The sequence below is a fragment of the Curcuma longa genome, chromosome 1, assembly GCF_044706935.1.
Source record: "Curcuma longa cultivar G26 ecotype Majalengka, Jawa Barat chromosome 1, ITB_CL_G26_1.1, whole genome shotgun sequence".
Lineage (NCBI taxonomy): Eukaryota > Viridiplantae > Streptophyta > Magnoliopsida > Zingiberales > Zingiberaceae > Curcuma > Curcuma longa.
Genome location: NC_133861.1, coordinates 10,334,624 through 10,350,585, shown reverse-complemented (window position 1 = coordinate 10,350,585; position 15,962 = coordinate 10,334,624). Strand labels below are relative to the sequence as shown.

At 35.2% G+C, this 15,962-nt stretch overlaps 1 protein-coding gene across 1 annotated transcript; it reads left to right on the top strand.

Moving 5' to 3' along the window:
• Positions 1–3,028: 3,028 nt before the first annotated feature.
• On the top strand, positions 3,029–9,952 carry LOC141823958 (agamous-like MADS-box protein AGL11). The gene is made up of 7 exons (XM_074711169.1): positions 3,029–3,237; positions 5,833–5,911; positions 6,220–6,284; positions 6,369–6,468; positions 9,426–9,467; positions 9,569–9,610; positions 9,773–9,952. The coding sequence occupies exons 1-7, from the start codon at positions 3,056–3,058 to the stop codon at positions 9,950–9,952; spliced, it is 690 nt and encodes a 229-aa protein (XP_074567270.1). The 5' UTR covers positions 3,029–3,055.
• Positions 9,953–15,962: the final 6,010 nt, after the last annotated feature.

Below are 15,962 nucleotides of genomic sequence, written 5' to 3'. Positions count from 1 at the left end.
ATACAATTATAAACAACAAAGAACAAACTATTTACTATTTCCCCCACTAACCTTTAATAATTCAACATTTTGTTCAAGTTTTTTTTTGTATACAACATTTTGCATTATCACGGTAATAAGATATCTACAACTATAGGTACCAAACAACCAAATCATGATAGTAGAAGAAAAATGAAGTAGAGAGAGGAGAAAGTGGAACCTTTTTAATATAACAATTCAAGAAGTAAATATAAGGTGAAATCATAAATCTAGCTTTCAAACTCTCATCCAGCTTGATCACAAGCTGGACATATAGATGAACAATGTCACCACCTCTATTACTGTTGTAGGAGAAATGATATTTTACTTACGGTGATTGTGGTGGATTTGCAAGGACGTCTACCATTATTTGGAATCCGATGCTTCTCTCTCTCTCTCTCTCACACACACACAATCCAATCTTAGTGTGATCTTTCCTAAGGACCACGATTGCCATTTTCATGCTTGTTTTTGCATTGTTTCCCTTTCGGCTTGTCCATTTGTTGCTCAACTAAGTTTGGCAATGAAGTGATCTCTCTTCTTTGTAGGTACAAATAATAAATGCACCAGCAATTTGATTGGATGAAGTTTTGTGTTTGATATATATATATATATATTCCTTAGAAACTCCACTTTCACCGCGGGCCCATTATTATCGATCGATTTACAGTACGTCGATGTTGAGAGAAGAGACGTCGTGATGTATCTTTTCAAATTAAAAGAAAGACTTTATTTATTATATGCATGCAGCGAGCCGACCATGCATGATGCATGCTTATATGGTGCGAAGTTCATGCCGCTGCAAGTTTCTCTGTTATTATCCGACTTTGTTTTACTTTTCCACAATGTCCTGAAAGATTTTATTAGTGATTGATATCATCAGGGCATTACGATATGGGTTCCTTGTGATCGATCTTGTCCTTATATATCAGTTACTTTTCTAGCTTGCAGATGCTTATAACAGTATATATATATACACTGTGAGTTTTATATTGCATACTTTAAACTCCTGCTGCAACCGATCGACTTGATGCATCAACATATATACATAAAGATGCATCCAATCTAATACTCGAAAACTTTAGGGTGACCAGCACCAAATTAATCTACATCTTTTTACAGAAATAGCACATCACTGTTTTCGCTATATATTAACTTTTCATTCTTCCTCACCTCGCCTTCAAGTCTTCAACCATGAAAGAAAGTAGTTGAATTAAATCGAAAGATAATTTGTCTCCTAGCTTTTAACTGCACATATATTTGACTCGATGGACTTACCTTAAACATAATCAAACTGACCCAGAAGTTTCACAGGTAGGGGTTGCTCTTTCATCTGGTGTATAAGATAGAGAGGTCCTTAAATGGCAGGCTGCACAGTGCAGAGTCCCCACTGCAAATAATAAATAACAGGGATTTGAGAATTCGGCCATGGTGGAGCCCTGACCCTGTACACCAACTTGCATGGAGAGAAAGACATCAGGTCTCTTCTCCACTTGGCCTTTCTCTTCCATCCATAGATAGCATGAGACTGGCACATATCTCCACGGAGGAAGAAGAAGATAAAAAGGAAAAGGAAATCTAACACGAAGTTGAAGTTAGCAAAAGTGGTGCAAATTCTCTCACATGGACGGATTCCCTGTTGCTAAGCCTGCAGAAAGGGATGTGGAACTTGAGACAAGATAAGAATCTATTCGATATCCACTTCCTGACTAGCTGTAGGGGAAGGCACCGCATTATTAAGTCCACACAAACTTGATGTGAATTAGATTCAACTGCAACTTAATTGAACAAGCTTATAACGCACTGGATTAATATTTGTAATTAAGTTGGTTGAATGGAATGTAAAAGTACTTATGAAATTTTCTAATACAATTGTTTCAAGTTAAGCAAACCCATATAGGTAATAAACCTGAGCCTAATAAAGAACTAATTAAATTGTGAAGAGTGATGTCACTCCGGTCTGTGATTGGACTTGGCCAATCCTAGGCCGTCCAATCAGTACTGGCCACTGCCTTTTTCCCAATGCACACGTCATTCAGTTTATTTATTTTAAAAATAAATAATATTCTTTCGTTTATTTATTTATTTAAAGAACCATTTTAACCCAATTAGGCCGTTCCCTGTAGCTGCCTCCGGTCTACCCACAATTCGGCAACCCAAAAAAGCATGCACCCGAACCATCGTACGGCTCGCGTAATCACATGCGTGGCACGTGCCATGTCGTCTTGCCCAGGTGCGCTATTCTCACGCTTTCCCTCTTTCGTCGCGTACGATGTTCCGCAGTAACCAGTTTGTAATCCAGAAAGTTGTGAAGGACAAGGAAATGGAATTCATCATTTGCCACTGCTGATACACGATAAGAGGAGTGCAGGCGAGTGGGCAAAAGCAAAACGAAAAGGGAGCTGCCATTAAAGAGAGGAGGACACTGCGAACTGAAGAAGAAGTTGATTGATCTGATCAGGCTCCGTTACGTTCTTGGATTTTAGGTGTTCGATCGAATCTTTTATTTCTCACGTTTGGTTTCTTCTTCCGAGCTTAAATTAGTTAAAAAAAAATTTCCTTTGAAGGTTGTAGTCAGACTGTTTTATTTTCGATGAGCTGGATGAAACTGGATTTGTATAGTTCTCGTGAAATTAACTTATTGAGATTTTCTCTTCGAGTGTAGATCAAGTGTTTTACGTACCGCAAATCTTATGCTTCAGCGTCAAATTTTCTCCGTAGTTTATTTCAAAAAGATGCTTGGATTTATAGAAGAAAGCAATTTAGGGATTTGAGATGCATGGATATACAGTGAATAATGTTGGTTGATCATAGTTATTTGTATGGGATTTTCCATTGAATTCTAGACTTCCTTGCATATGTTCTTCGAGATCTTCATCAGAAAGGGGAAGTAGATTAACAATTTCTTGAGTTTTGATATGCATAGCTCAAATTCATGGATTTTAGAAACTTGAATTAATTAGGGTTGTTGAGTTACAGTAATTACTAATAAAGTCTGGAAAACCTTTTTTCTTATAGTAGAGAGATCAACAACAAGATGGGAAGAGGAAAGATTGAAATCAAGAGGATCGAGAACACTACGAATCGCCAAGTGACATTCTGCAAAAGGAGAAATGGACTGCTGAAGAAAGCCTATGAGCTCTCTGTGCTTTGCGATGCTGAGGTCGCCCTTATTGTCTTCTCCAGCCGAGGCAGACTCTATGAGTACGCTAATAGCAAGTAAGTTTTACTAATTACTTGCTTTAGATCCGAGAAACTCTAGCTAGGTTTTTTATGGTCATTTTTTTCTTGATTATCCCAGCTCCCTCACTTTTATTATCCAACTTAAATTCAAATGTTAGTTAACTAACTGGAGGTGACAAAGAATAAGTTGCTGATTTTTTTTTTCGCCGACAAACAATTTAAAATTATGCACTTCTTTCAGGTAAGGATGAGATGGTGCACATTTAATTTCTTTTCTTAAGAACTGTTCTAAACCCAAAGAAAATGGAAAGTTTTCCACCTTCCTTTTTTGAAGGGATTTTAACTGATTTTGTGCATGATTCTTTTAATGTTTTTAGGTACATAATAAAGACAACAGGAATTTGGAATAATAATTCTTGTAGAAATTGCAAGCTAATAATAGATCATTCGCATCAATATAGCTTTGTTCATTGGTTGCTAGCTAGAGGTTTAAATTATCAAGCAACAGGAAACGAATGTGGCAAGTAATTAATTGGCATAACTATTTATGTGAGACTGTTCTAATGAATTGGACTTTGAGTGAAAGGGTTTCTTCAATACCTAGAACTCCTTGATACCAGTACAGTCCACCCCATACACAGGGTTTGTGGCTATTTATGGTGACACAAAACTAGGGTTTTCTCCTACTCTTCCATTTGCACTTTCCTTTCTTATATTTTCCCATCGTCAAATTCTTATTTATTTTCTTGTAGATATTTGAAAATAGAGTATACAAATATATATCAATAAATATGTATGTATGCGGTTTGTGGCTATTTATGTATGTGTGTGTATATTTAGTAATCAACTATGATATAATCCCCATCAGCCACAGAGACATGGCTTGTTCAGTCTTTGCCATTTGCAATTCATCTGAAAAAAAAAAGCAACTTTGAGGGCTGATCTCTCCATGCAACACTTTCACATCCCCATGTTTTTATGATCTTAGGGTTTTGGGTGTCTTTCATGGCTAGGGCAACTGTGGCCCTCTCACTTGATTACTTTTCTTGTGCAAAAGTATTCCAAGTTTATTACTCTATCTATCATGTCATCTCCATGTACTGGGTGATGATGACGAGGGTTTTATTGTTTTCTCAGGTCATACGACCATTTGATCACTTTGTTTCCTTATTGTTTTTAATGTGAAAACTTGCCTTTCTTTTTGACAAACCTCAACTTTGGCTTCTGTTTCAGCCAATTCCATTCGCAGCTTTATGTGAGCATAAATGTCATATCGTAATTAAAGTGTTGACTTGAATCGAAGTGATCCAACTAACTAAAAATTGGATGAAGCATATATGCATAGATACATATAGCTTGGCATGTACAAGTGCAGGCACTAGATGCCAAATGCCAAATGTCTAGGTGCTATCTTGCTTTTAATCTTTTGTTGGCAATAGATAAAAAGATAGGCGAAACTTTCTTGAAGCATCTTGATCTCTTAACTATTCATAAGCTTTAGGATTACATCAACCATAAGGATGCTTTTGGGTTTAATTCAATAATAACTATATTATAAATTAGCTAAGAAGTTTTTACTTCACCATGATCTCTTTATTCTTTACTCTTGCAATGAAAATTAGTATTCATCCTTCAAAATGATAATCAAGTTTGTTCATCATTCCAAAACATTAAAATTATCTTATAAATATCTTCTTAAAATTAATTAATTAATTCATTGCATCATCCATTTTTAGAATTGTCTTTAAGGTAGATAACACTTTTGAGTAGGAGTGCTTTTAAACATATCGAGTTGTCCATAATTACTACTCTTTGGTTGCTTTGAAATCGGCATCATTTTATTCTACACTTGATTAGTTGCACAATATTAATCTAACTTGTTTGATTGCTTCATGCTTTTAAAAATTTCTATAATGATCTCTGATCAAAATATAAACAAACATGAGGCTATTAATATACTTACCAATGTATGTTCACATCGTAAAAATTTCTATAAATTTGACTAATTCAATATAGTGAAAATTTTAAAAAGAAAAGTATTTGAAATTCTAGTAATAAACTACAAAGTGATCACAATTTATTCTACATATTAACATAAATAAAAGGGATCCAATTAAAAGGGTTATAATTAAGCCATTGTAGTAAGATAACAAAGAACTAAACCAAAATTTTTAAATTAAAATAATTTTTCATACCACACTTGATCCCATATTCTTATATGGGTTAACAAATACTTCAAGCATGAGTTTATTAATTTGAGTACAGACTTAAATTTAAAATTGCAATTGTTTCCTAGTTGTCAATGATCAATTATATACACTCTTTGATTAATCATATTTACCTAAAACTGTTTTCGGAGATAAGGCTAAAAAAAGTAATTTTAATTTTGTTACCACTAATTATATAAAAACATAATTCCTTTTAAATTTGATTACCATGGAAGAGGCGCAAAAGAGAGAAAACAAAACAAGAGATAATTTTGATTCTTTATTATTATCTTTTTTCACGCATATATGTCATATACATTAGGCATATAAATTATTTCTTATTAATTAAGATATCTAAAAGCTTTTAAGTCCTACTTCTGTGCCAATTTACTAATCTCTGTATTATTGATGAATTCTCTTCCAGCATAAATTCGACAATTGAGAGGTATAAGAAAGCAAGCGACAGTTCAAGTTCAAGTGGCATTGTAGATGTCAATTCTCAGGTAAGCCAATAAACACATACATACATACATATATATATATAGAAAGTGATTCAATATCTTACCAATGTTTATACATTGTTGATCTTGTAGCAATTAGATAGAAAATAGGATTTCTGAAATAATTGTTTGCAATAAACTACTTTTAAAGGATAATTTTGTTGTTGGTATATATTTTTGGCAAATGAATATTAATTGCATATATGCTTAGGGAGTAGAAGTCAAAATCACTCATAATGTTGAATATTTTTTTGGAAAATATTCCAGTATATCTTCATTTTATTCTAAGATGTACGTAATGTCTACAACAGCAATACTTCCAGCAAGAGTCTGCTAAACTCCGTAACCAGATCCAGATTCTACAAAATGCGAACAGGTATGTGTAGTTTGATATATGACATTTAGCAGAGACATGCCGATTTATATCGATAATTTGAAGTTTATTAACTTCTTGATTTAGACACTTACTGGGAGATGCTTTAAGTACGTTAAATATTAAGGAGCTCAAGCAGTTGGAGAACCGACTTGAAAGGAGCATGACAAGGATAAGATCAAAAAAGGTAACTGAACCAAAATGAGGAAGACGTTTGTGTTCCTTTTATCATTAAGGTGTGCCTTCATCATCAAACCTATAAGCTAAACATAGTAATAAAATTATCATTCATATTTCGTGTCAAAGCATAATGTTCTAATGCACAACAACAAACATTATCAAAAACTAGCTCTAATTAGAGCCTCCAAAACACATGAACAAAGAAAAACTCCTATTCTCCTTCAACGAAGGTTAGAGGTTATGATCTGCATTCTGTTAGCTATGTTTTAAAAAGTTTATGGACATGAGGTTCCTTGACGTTTGTAAGCATCAACAAGTAGTAGGACTGAGTCGTTAAACAGTGCCTTGGAAATAAACACTACACGAAGGTTAACTCCTCAGGATGGACATCATCCAATAACCATTTGTGTATAGAAACTTGGTTGTAAGGCCCCTGAAAGCCTTAGACACTCCATTAAAAATAAAGGAGTCATCGTGACACGGAAAGTTTTTTAGAAATGTTCATCGCTCTATGCTTTTGTTTCTTTGAGGAGGACCACTTCACAATTCTTTCTTATAGCAATACTCGAGTTGCTTCTATAATTTGCTCACTTCCTAATGTTTTATCTCCCTAACATATCTTCCTAACATTCCAAGATAGAAAGATCAAAGCTTTTTTTTACTCCTATGGGTGAAATGCAATCGCATGTAAAGTACTCAGAGTAACCATAAGATAATCAAATTTTAAATTTTTTAAATGAGATGAATATTTTGAATATCGACTTTTAAGTGTGTATAAATTATGCTTCTTATATCAACCCAATAAATGAATTAGAGGGAATGTCGTCAATCTTCAAAATTAGTCAAGTGAACCTCAAGTACTTGAATTATAAAAAAAAATAAAATAGAAAGATTAATCTTAAATTCATGATTAACATTTATCAATAGAGAGGAAATCAATAAGACAAGTGTCATAACTAAGAAATATTAACCTAAGACTCGTTTATAATGTCATTAGACACTCCACTATACTAAGTTTATCTAATGCTTATTCTAACAAATTGAAGCCATGATTTCTTTCTAAAAAATAAAAATTAACACCACATTTTCCTTTTTTGAAGTTCATCGTTGGTGTCCATAGGAACCCTTGCAACCATTTTGTAATTTTTTAATTTTTTTAATTGGTTTTTTCATAGTCAAGTGGTCAATAGGATATGAACAGATTCTTTGATGAGTAGATTATCATAAATTAATTTTTTAAATAAATAAAACTTTAATATCCAAAACTATTCAACTGATGGGAGAAAATCATGAAATTCACTAATTTAATTTGGTCCAACTTGATGAGATAATGATATAAACTTGTGTATAAGGGTAGTCCATTTACATGAATCTATAAATGTTAAATTGAGTAAGCGTGAAAATTAATTTATATGAAACTAAAATTAAAATTTTTTAAAGAAGTATATTGATTGTGGGTGAAAAAATTGATAATGTTAGAAAAATTATACCATCAGAAGCAGTGCCAATAACATTTGTTTGTACAGTGTCAAAATGACATTGTGTAAACATTGTCATATGGCATTGTGATAAACCTTTCTCTTAAATAGGAAAAGAGAAGAGAAAAAATATTTTATTTACATTGTCAATCACACTAATTTTTGTATTATTACATAAAGAGTCCTAGAACCCTTTTTCAATCACTGAATAATATCTCCCTTCTTAGTTATTCTTCCTCACCTTTCTAACTAAGAGTTTTAAGGTGTTAAAATTCACTTATTTTCAAAATTAGAGTGCTCCTACCTAGAGACAAGGTTGTATCTTAGGAGATAATAAGGAGGCAACTTGAGTTTGGTTAACCCCCTGTATAATTATGAAGTTAGATGTAATATTGGCAATGGTCTTGAGGAAGAGAGAGTGGCCTATCATCAAGTTGCTAACAATGTTAATAGATTGGAGCATGAAATTGATGATCATCTTTTCCTATAAATTTTTACATATATTTTGAGTAATATAAATTCTTTGTCACTAAATCCTTTCCCTCCTTTTTCTCTTTTCGGTGGAATCTTTGTAATATGAAAATCTTCTCGTATTAGTATATCTTGGGCTGTATAATGTAGCACCATCTACCATTTCATATATGCTCGACTTGTTTCTCTTATATTTATGCGTCAATATAGGCACCCATTAATGACATTCAAACATCCTTGCTCAACGAGTCCTATGAAGAGCTTATAATGGGTTTTTAAGTCAAAGAAAACTAGTCAAGAAAATCTAGAAGTCAGATAGGTCAACAGTTAATGTCACCAAATTGGTCGAAATTCTCTCCTCCTAGTTAAAATATCCAGGGATTAAGAGTAGAGTGTTGATGACAGTTCTTAATTAGTCCAAGAGTCTAACTCCTTTCTGCATCCACAAGGTGAATATTTGCTTCGACTTGTTTTAACCAACTTAACTTCGATTTATAGGACTTCTAATTCTTTATTTATTTGCCCAGCTTAATTAGTTTTAAAATCTAAAGTAAACCATTCTCAGGTATTATTCAAATTTCAATTAATAATTGTTGTAGTTTAATTATCAGAATTGTATAAACTAAATAGTTAAGACCCAACGCTCGTTGTTTTTTGTTGTACTGTACCTTCATATCTTCAAGTGCGCCCAAGTAACTCATAGCAGCCAATTCAATCCAACATCTTTTAGCTATTATAGACAGTGTATATGTGCATATTGATAAATTATATATGATTTAACTTGAATTAATTGGTCTTCGAAGGTATCATAGGTTAAGAAATATCAGGAAAGGCCCAAATAGTTGAATTCGATGTTTGTTGTTATTGGTGGTGTTTCTTTGTATGTTCTAGTGCTCCAGTAAACTAGTGAATTCCAATTCTGCTTCTCTTTAGTTATTATATTATTTAATGTACATAATGATCTTTTTTCATCAAAGTGGTTCTAACTTGTGCCCTTGCCATCTTAACATGGAAGCATGAGTTGCTGCTCGCTGAAATTGAGTACATGCAGAAAAGGGTTTGGAACAATATTATCTCCCAAACCTCATTATGTTTTCTGTTTTGATTTTCTTTTTCCTGATGAACTCTTAAACTGGTGATCTCTACATAATATGGCAGGAAATGGAGCTCCAAAATGACAATATCTACCTCAGAGCTAAGGTAATTAATATTGCTTAAATAAACTCAATTGTAGTCATTCTGATAAATCACTATATATCCGATCTTTCATTCAGAATCACATTGTCATGCGATTAATTTAATGTGAAATATTAGGTTAATAACTTAAAATTAACCTCGATGGTACTCTTGAACTTGTTTCAGATTGCAGATACAGAACGGGTACAGCAGCTAAGCATTGTGGAAGCAGCAGCTGATCAGTACGAATCCATTAATCCAGGATTTGATTCCAGGAACTATTACCATGCAAACCTTTTCCAGGCAGCAGCTCATCAAACTGCTCTCCAACTCGGCTACGAACCGAAGCCTGATCCAGCTCCTTGACTTTTTATCGATGATCTTTTATTAACTACCTCCAGTTAAAGCTTTGATCATGGAGATGTACTATCAACTAACGGGTCAACTCCATGTTTGCGCCGGTAGAAACAAAACCCTCCTTTAATTCGAGACCTTGTTGCTTAATTAGATCTATCTATGGCGCATATATGCAATATATTATCTGTTGCCTCTAGTTTCATACGATTAATTGAACTAAACTACACCATGAAATCATAGCATTAATTCACATCATATTTGCATGCGTTGAAAAACGAAGCTATAGATGGAGAAGCGATTTAACGCATACCTCTCCAACTCGATCGGTTACGAACCTTGACTTTTCATCCATCTCTTCTTAACTACCACGCACCAGTTAAATTGTTTGACCATGGAAATGTACTACTAACTGGACGCGTGTGCTGAAACGTGTCGATCAACAGAGGCAGACAGAACATGTGTCGAAAAGCTGGTGGAGAGGCTCGCTATATAAATTCCGGTGAATGGCCGCGTCTCCTCCAACACAGACGCAAACTCTACGTCCTAGCTAATAAGATATCCATTTAAACAGACTCCCGAGGAATCAATGGCAAGCAACCAATGCGATGCTAGCTTCAAAGCTGGCGAAGCCAAAGCCCACGCTGAGGTTCATTATTATTTGGGTTTATTTAGATTCATGCATTATTTTATTTTATTTTATTTTATTTTATCGATGTTTTGTTTCTGGATTAATGCAGGAGAAAATGAGCGGGATGATGGAGAAGGGTCGGGAAGCGGCAGAAACAGCCATAGGAAAAACGATCGATGCGATGGACATGGCGAGGGAGAAGAGCCAGGAGATGAAGGGTGCAGTGGCAGGGGCTGCTGATGCTGTGAAGAGCAACCTGGGGATGGAATGAGCCACCCACAGGCCACAGGCGAGCTAGCTAGCTAGCTAGGAGTTATATTAATGCATGCAATTTGTTTCCTCCATTTAATTAATTTTTCTTTATCGCCACAGATTTGTTGAGTCGCATCGTTTGTTGCCATGGATTTTCCCAATCTTTGAGCAAGGGAAAACCCGTACGGCAACTAAAATAATAATTGCTAGCTCTCCTTATTTCCATGTACATGTTCATTCGGTATTAATTAATTTGGATCTTTGGTAAGTGAGAACAGAAATTCGGGGTGGGAGGGAGAGAGGATATTTTTTTAAAAAAATATTAATGGATATTTTAAAAAAAAATAAATGTAAATTAACTCTAAAGCATCGTCTACCTGATAAGTTTAATTTGAATCCAATTAAATTTCAATTTGACGCCCAAATGAAATTTATCCATTTAATTTAACTTATTTACTCATTAAAAATTTAATAAATATAAAATAAATAAACAAACAAACAATTTTGAAGATGTGAAATGGCATTGATAAAAATTTGGTATTTAACCCATTATATTCTAATTTATCACTAGATATATATATATATCTGAGAATCACTTTGTCACGTAATTAAATTACTCTCGAACTTGATTCAGATTTTATTCCAGCAGCTGATCAAACTGCTCTCCAACTCGAACTTGATGGAAGGAGCCACAGGCGAGCGAGGAGGATCGCCGTAACAAGGACTAAAGAGAGTTGGGTTAATTGTTTCTAGATATGTTGCAGTTTTAGTGCGATTTGTTTCCTGCATTTAATTTCTGCATCATTATCACCGTTTTGTTGAGTCGCGTCGATCGCTTTCTTTCCGTAATTCCTCTCCTCTCCTTATTTTCGAGTGTTATACATGTCCATTATAAGTATTCTTCGCGAATTTGGAGGAGTTATTTCCTCCCATGAAAAACTCAAATCTAATTTATTACCTGACCACTCCTAACATATTAATATTTTTAAATTACGTACACCACATCAATACTAGTATTGTCGTATCTACTGTCAAAGCGCACCAACGTTCTCCTTCACAACCATCGGCTGCATAGTAGCTCAACTGCTCAAGAGGTTTCAAAGGACAGAACTGGTTAGACATAGGGACTTATGATTTATCACTTGTGAAAGGTAAACATGATCAACTTTGTCCTCAAATTTATATCAACTATATAATATATATCTCAAGAAAATCCAACCTGCCTATACGTTGACCACATAATAAACGATTCTTTCAACAGACTAAACGGATACTGCATGCTACATCATGTTTTTGACTTTTTGTATATGTCGTACATTTTTTATAATATATTCTCTCAAGATTTGGCTGTTTGGCATGCAGGACAAGTAACTCGAGAGCTTATGACGTAAGTTGACTCATGGTCAACGACTTCATCGATGCGGTTGGATTCCACAGGTCTTGTCTCCCCATCGTGCAATGTGCTGCAAGTCTTCGACCTTATTTATTACTGTCTTTTCCTAATTTAATGATTTCACTTATTCGAGCGACGCTCGATCTCCCACAGAATCTGGACGACATGTATCGATGGCTCTTGATCCGCTCATCAATACTTCATATCCATCATATACATCTCACGAAAAGACTTCAACCCACTCTGTGCAGCTAGACAATGCACAAACGAGATTAAGTAATTCTTTGTCAGATATTTATCTTTGTTGGTCTTGTTCCCTCGTTCAAAGTATATATATATATATTCATTAATTAGGAGCATTTAATTTGAGCCTGTATTATGCATCTGAAAGCACAAATTAAACAATTACAAAAGTCTCATGTTTAAGCCAAATTTGAGAATAGATGATACAGATGACTAACTGCTTCATAGCCTATAGGCCAAACTGATTCAACGTAACTACTCCATAAGCCATCATCTATCAGAGATCAAAACATAGTGAATTACTGAGATGGCTGCTCGCTGCTTCCATCGTTGGCTTGAGGTTGAGCGTTGAGGTCCGGAATGCTAGGGTTAGGGCTGGGGCTGGCATTACTGTTATTTTTGGTCAGTTTCTGCTTCAGTTCAGACAACAAAGCCTGGTTCTCCTGGTTCAGCATCTGTGCTTTCTTCCTAAGCCTCTCGTTCTCCTTCATGATGTAGCAGTTCTGCAAGTAGAGATTGGTGTTGAGCTTCTCCATCGAGGGACTGTAAGCCCTGCCACAAGCAAAGCAATATGTTATTGTTCACATGTGCAGAGTGGGAGATCTAGTTCTAGTTAGACTGTAAGTGGATCCAAAAAAGATTTTGATTTTTTAACAATATGTCATGGTTGCTTTTCCCCAAAAGAAGAGAAAAAGTAAAGGTGCTGCAGCATTAGAAATCTAGTAAAGAACAAAAAGATGCAAAAGGCAGCAAATGGAAACATGCATAACTGAACCTGAACCTTCTAATTAAAGTAAAATCAAAACTCACAGCTTCTCTCTGACATGAGAAAAACTTGTCTGTCTGTGAGCGTGACGATGAGAAATAACAGAGAAGCATTTAGCTGCCATTAACACTACGTTTAAAAATGAAACAGAAATAATATACTCAATTCAATAAGCCAAAGAACAGGAGTTCAGCGAGGACAAACAAAGAAGCTTTCAAAGTAATAAGAACCGCGTGGCATTCTAAATCAAAAGCTTAACACTATCTTCCTCGAAGAGTTGAATGAGAAAATTAACAATTGGACATATTAAAGAAGGCTATGTGAATAACTGCATGACCTTCTAAAGGTTATTTCTCTGTGCAAACTAGGAATTCATGAGCTGAATGAGAAAATTATGGTTTCTATACCATCAAGATGTCAACTTTGTTTGAAACACATTACTCAAACAATAATAAGGAGCGAGACTTACTTCCTTCTTATATGTTAAAAGCGAATTGGATAAGAGAAAGAAGTGAGCGAGAACAAGAGAACTTGTGAAAGTGATGATGATCTTCTTGTGGGTGGAGGTGTGTGGGCATATATATAGAGTGCAAGATGAAAGATTTTAGGCACTGCTCTCTCTCTCTCTCTCTCTCTCTCTCTGATTTAAAAATCTCTGCTTTAAAAACACAGGGAGAGGGAGACAGAAGAGACACAGGAATGATGCATGTGGGATGTGAACAGAGGCGGGCAAAGAGAGGAGGGAGGCGGCCGGAGGAGGAGGAGGAGGACCAGCAGCAGGGTGGCGTCACGTGATGATGGCGTGGGTTTTCTGGAGATTTTCAATTCAAAGGCGCCACTTCCACATGATGATGATGATGGTGAAGCGGTCGGCCCAAAGATTCGCAATGATGACAACCCCCTTCCCTCGATCTTTTTATGCTTCTTTCACAATTACCATCTCGCTTTCTCCTCCGTTAATACCACATACTGCCTTTTATTTAATCTAATCCTCCGCTTTTCCACAAAACAGACCATTGTTCATGATCTTCGTTACAGCTAATTCGAGGTTGGCTTTTGTTGGCTAGAGACAAATGAAATCATAGCAAGTAAAGGGCATCCTATCATTAGTTCTTGGCTCCTTCTAGGAGAAAAAAAAAACACACTCAGGTTTCTCTTTCGGACATCTATTGAATTCTAATCGCATAGCCGTTTCCCAAGCGCCTCATGAGCAGCCGCTTCTCTTCCGAAGTCTAGGTTTGGTTCTTGCACCTCGCAGTCACGATTTAATCCCTGCAATCTGTAACGAAACGTGCGAGCTGTCTGTATCCCTTACTCGTGAGGCAGAGGGAATATCATAACAACGTTCCATTTTCTTACCCTGCATGATTAAAAGGATGATGTTATTAAATGATGAGTACATAAAAACGGTAAGCTAGTAGGGGATTCAATCATGGTGATGTTGGCTAAGTCTGGACAAAATGATGGCCAGGCCCAAAGAGGAAGGCGATAAGCAGCAATCTGTAGCGGCTTTCTTGGCGAGCGCGCACGCATCTCTCGAGGACCCAAGTTTGAGCTGTGCTTTAGGACCATGGATGGAAGGAAGGCTGTGCTTATGAGCCAGTGATCCGATCGATGTTGGAAGAAGTGGCTCTTTGCATGGCTCCAGGAGCAAATAATGAGCAACATTCAAGTGGGGCAGTCGGTCCAAAGGGACACCAGAGTCAATTTTTCTTTAGGTGATGATGAGTGTGGTATCTATCGGTTCGGATTGGATTTTTCTCTAGATTTTGCAGGGTAGATTTGGGAGTTTAGATTGGACTGAACTAATTTTGGTCTGGTAAATTCAGAAGCAAAAACCCCGAAATTAGTATCTTTTTGGGATAATTTTATCTTTTGCAACTGGTAATATCTCCTAAAATGAGCACTATGACCTTGTCTCCTAAAAAGACTGATAGAAAAATGTTAAAAAAAAAAAATTTCAAAGAACTGAAAGGAAAAGATGATGCAAATGAAGAAAATGAATACTATTTCTAAATTTAATAAGTGTTGATTATTAGTTTTCAAGTTGTGTAGCAGAAATGTAAATTAATTCATAGCACGACGCTAATACAATCTATTTTATTTAATTCACCGTCTTCATGACAACTACGCTTTAGGTCTAATTTTAACAAATCACTATTATCCTTCATCTTCTCAAATATCTTTCCTAAGACGGATAAGCCTCTTACAATCGATTTTTACAACGATATAACAAGAATACAAAATGCAAATACACATGAAAGAAAGTAAACAATTTTATATGAATCTCGATTTGAACATTTTTTATTACATAGAATTGTCTTTTGTTGGTCTTAAAATACAATAGCACTTCGTCTCAACTCTCTAAAAATTGACGCCTTCAATATTCCTCGAACTTTTTTTTATAAAGTTGTTGTTGGACTAATTTGCACCTATCAGTCGATTGATCTTCTTAATTGACTGCTCCAATGAGTCTGACTGTTGCACCTACAGAATGACTTTTACCAACTTAGTTTGACTATTATCAGTCGACTATTAAATCTCACCAATCGACTGATAGACAACTAATAGAGTCATCAATTGATTTCTGAACCTTTTATTTGCTGTTACAGTAATTCAATCGATTGCTAAACCTTATCAATCAACTAATTTGGTTCACCTTTCAGTTTTTTCATGTATCTCATGGAATATGATAAAATGTACATGAGTATCATAGTCATGTATGCATATTAAAGTC

Coding starts and splice junctions, on each gene's coding strand:
- LOC141823958 (XM_074711169.1), top strand. CDS start 3,056: ATGGGAAGAGGAAAGATTGAAATCAAGAGGATCGAGAACACTACGAAT. Junction 3,238..5,832: donor TATGAGTACGCTAATAGCAA/GTAAGTTTTACT, acceptor ATTCTCTTCCAG/CATAAATTCGACAATTGAGA. Junction 5,912..6,219: donor TTGTAGATGTCAATTCTCAG/GTAAGCCAATAA, acceptor TGTCTACAACAG/CAATACTTCCAGCAAGAGTC.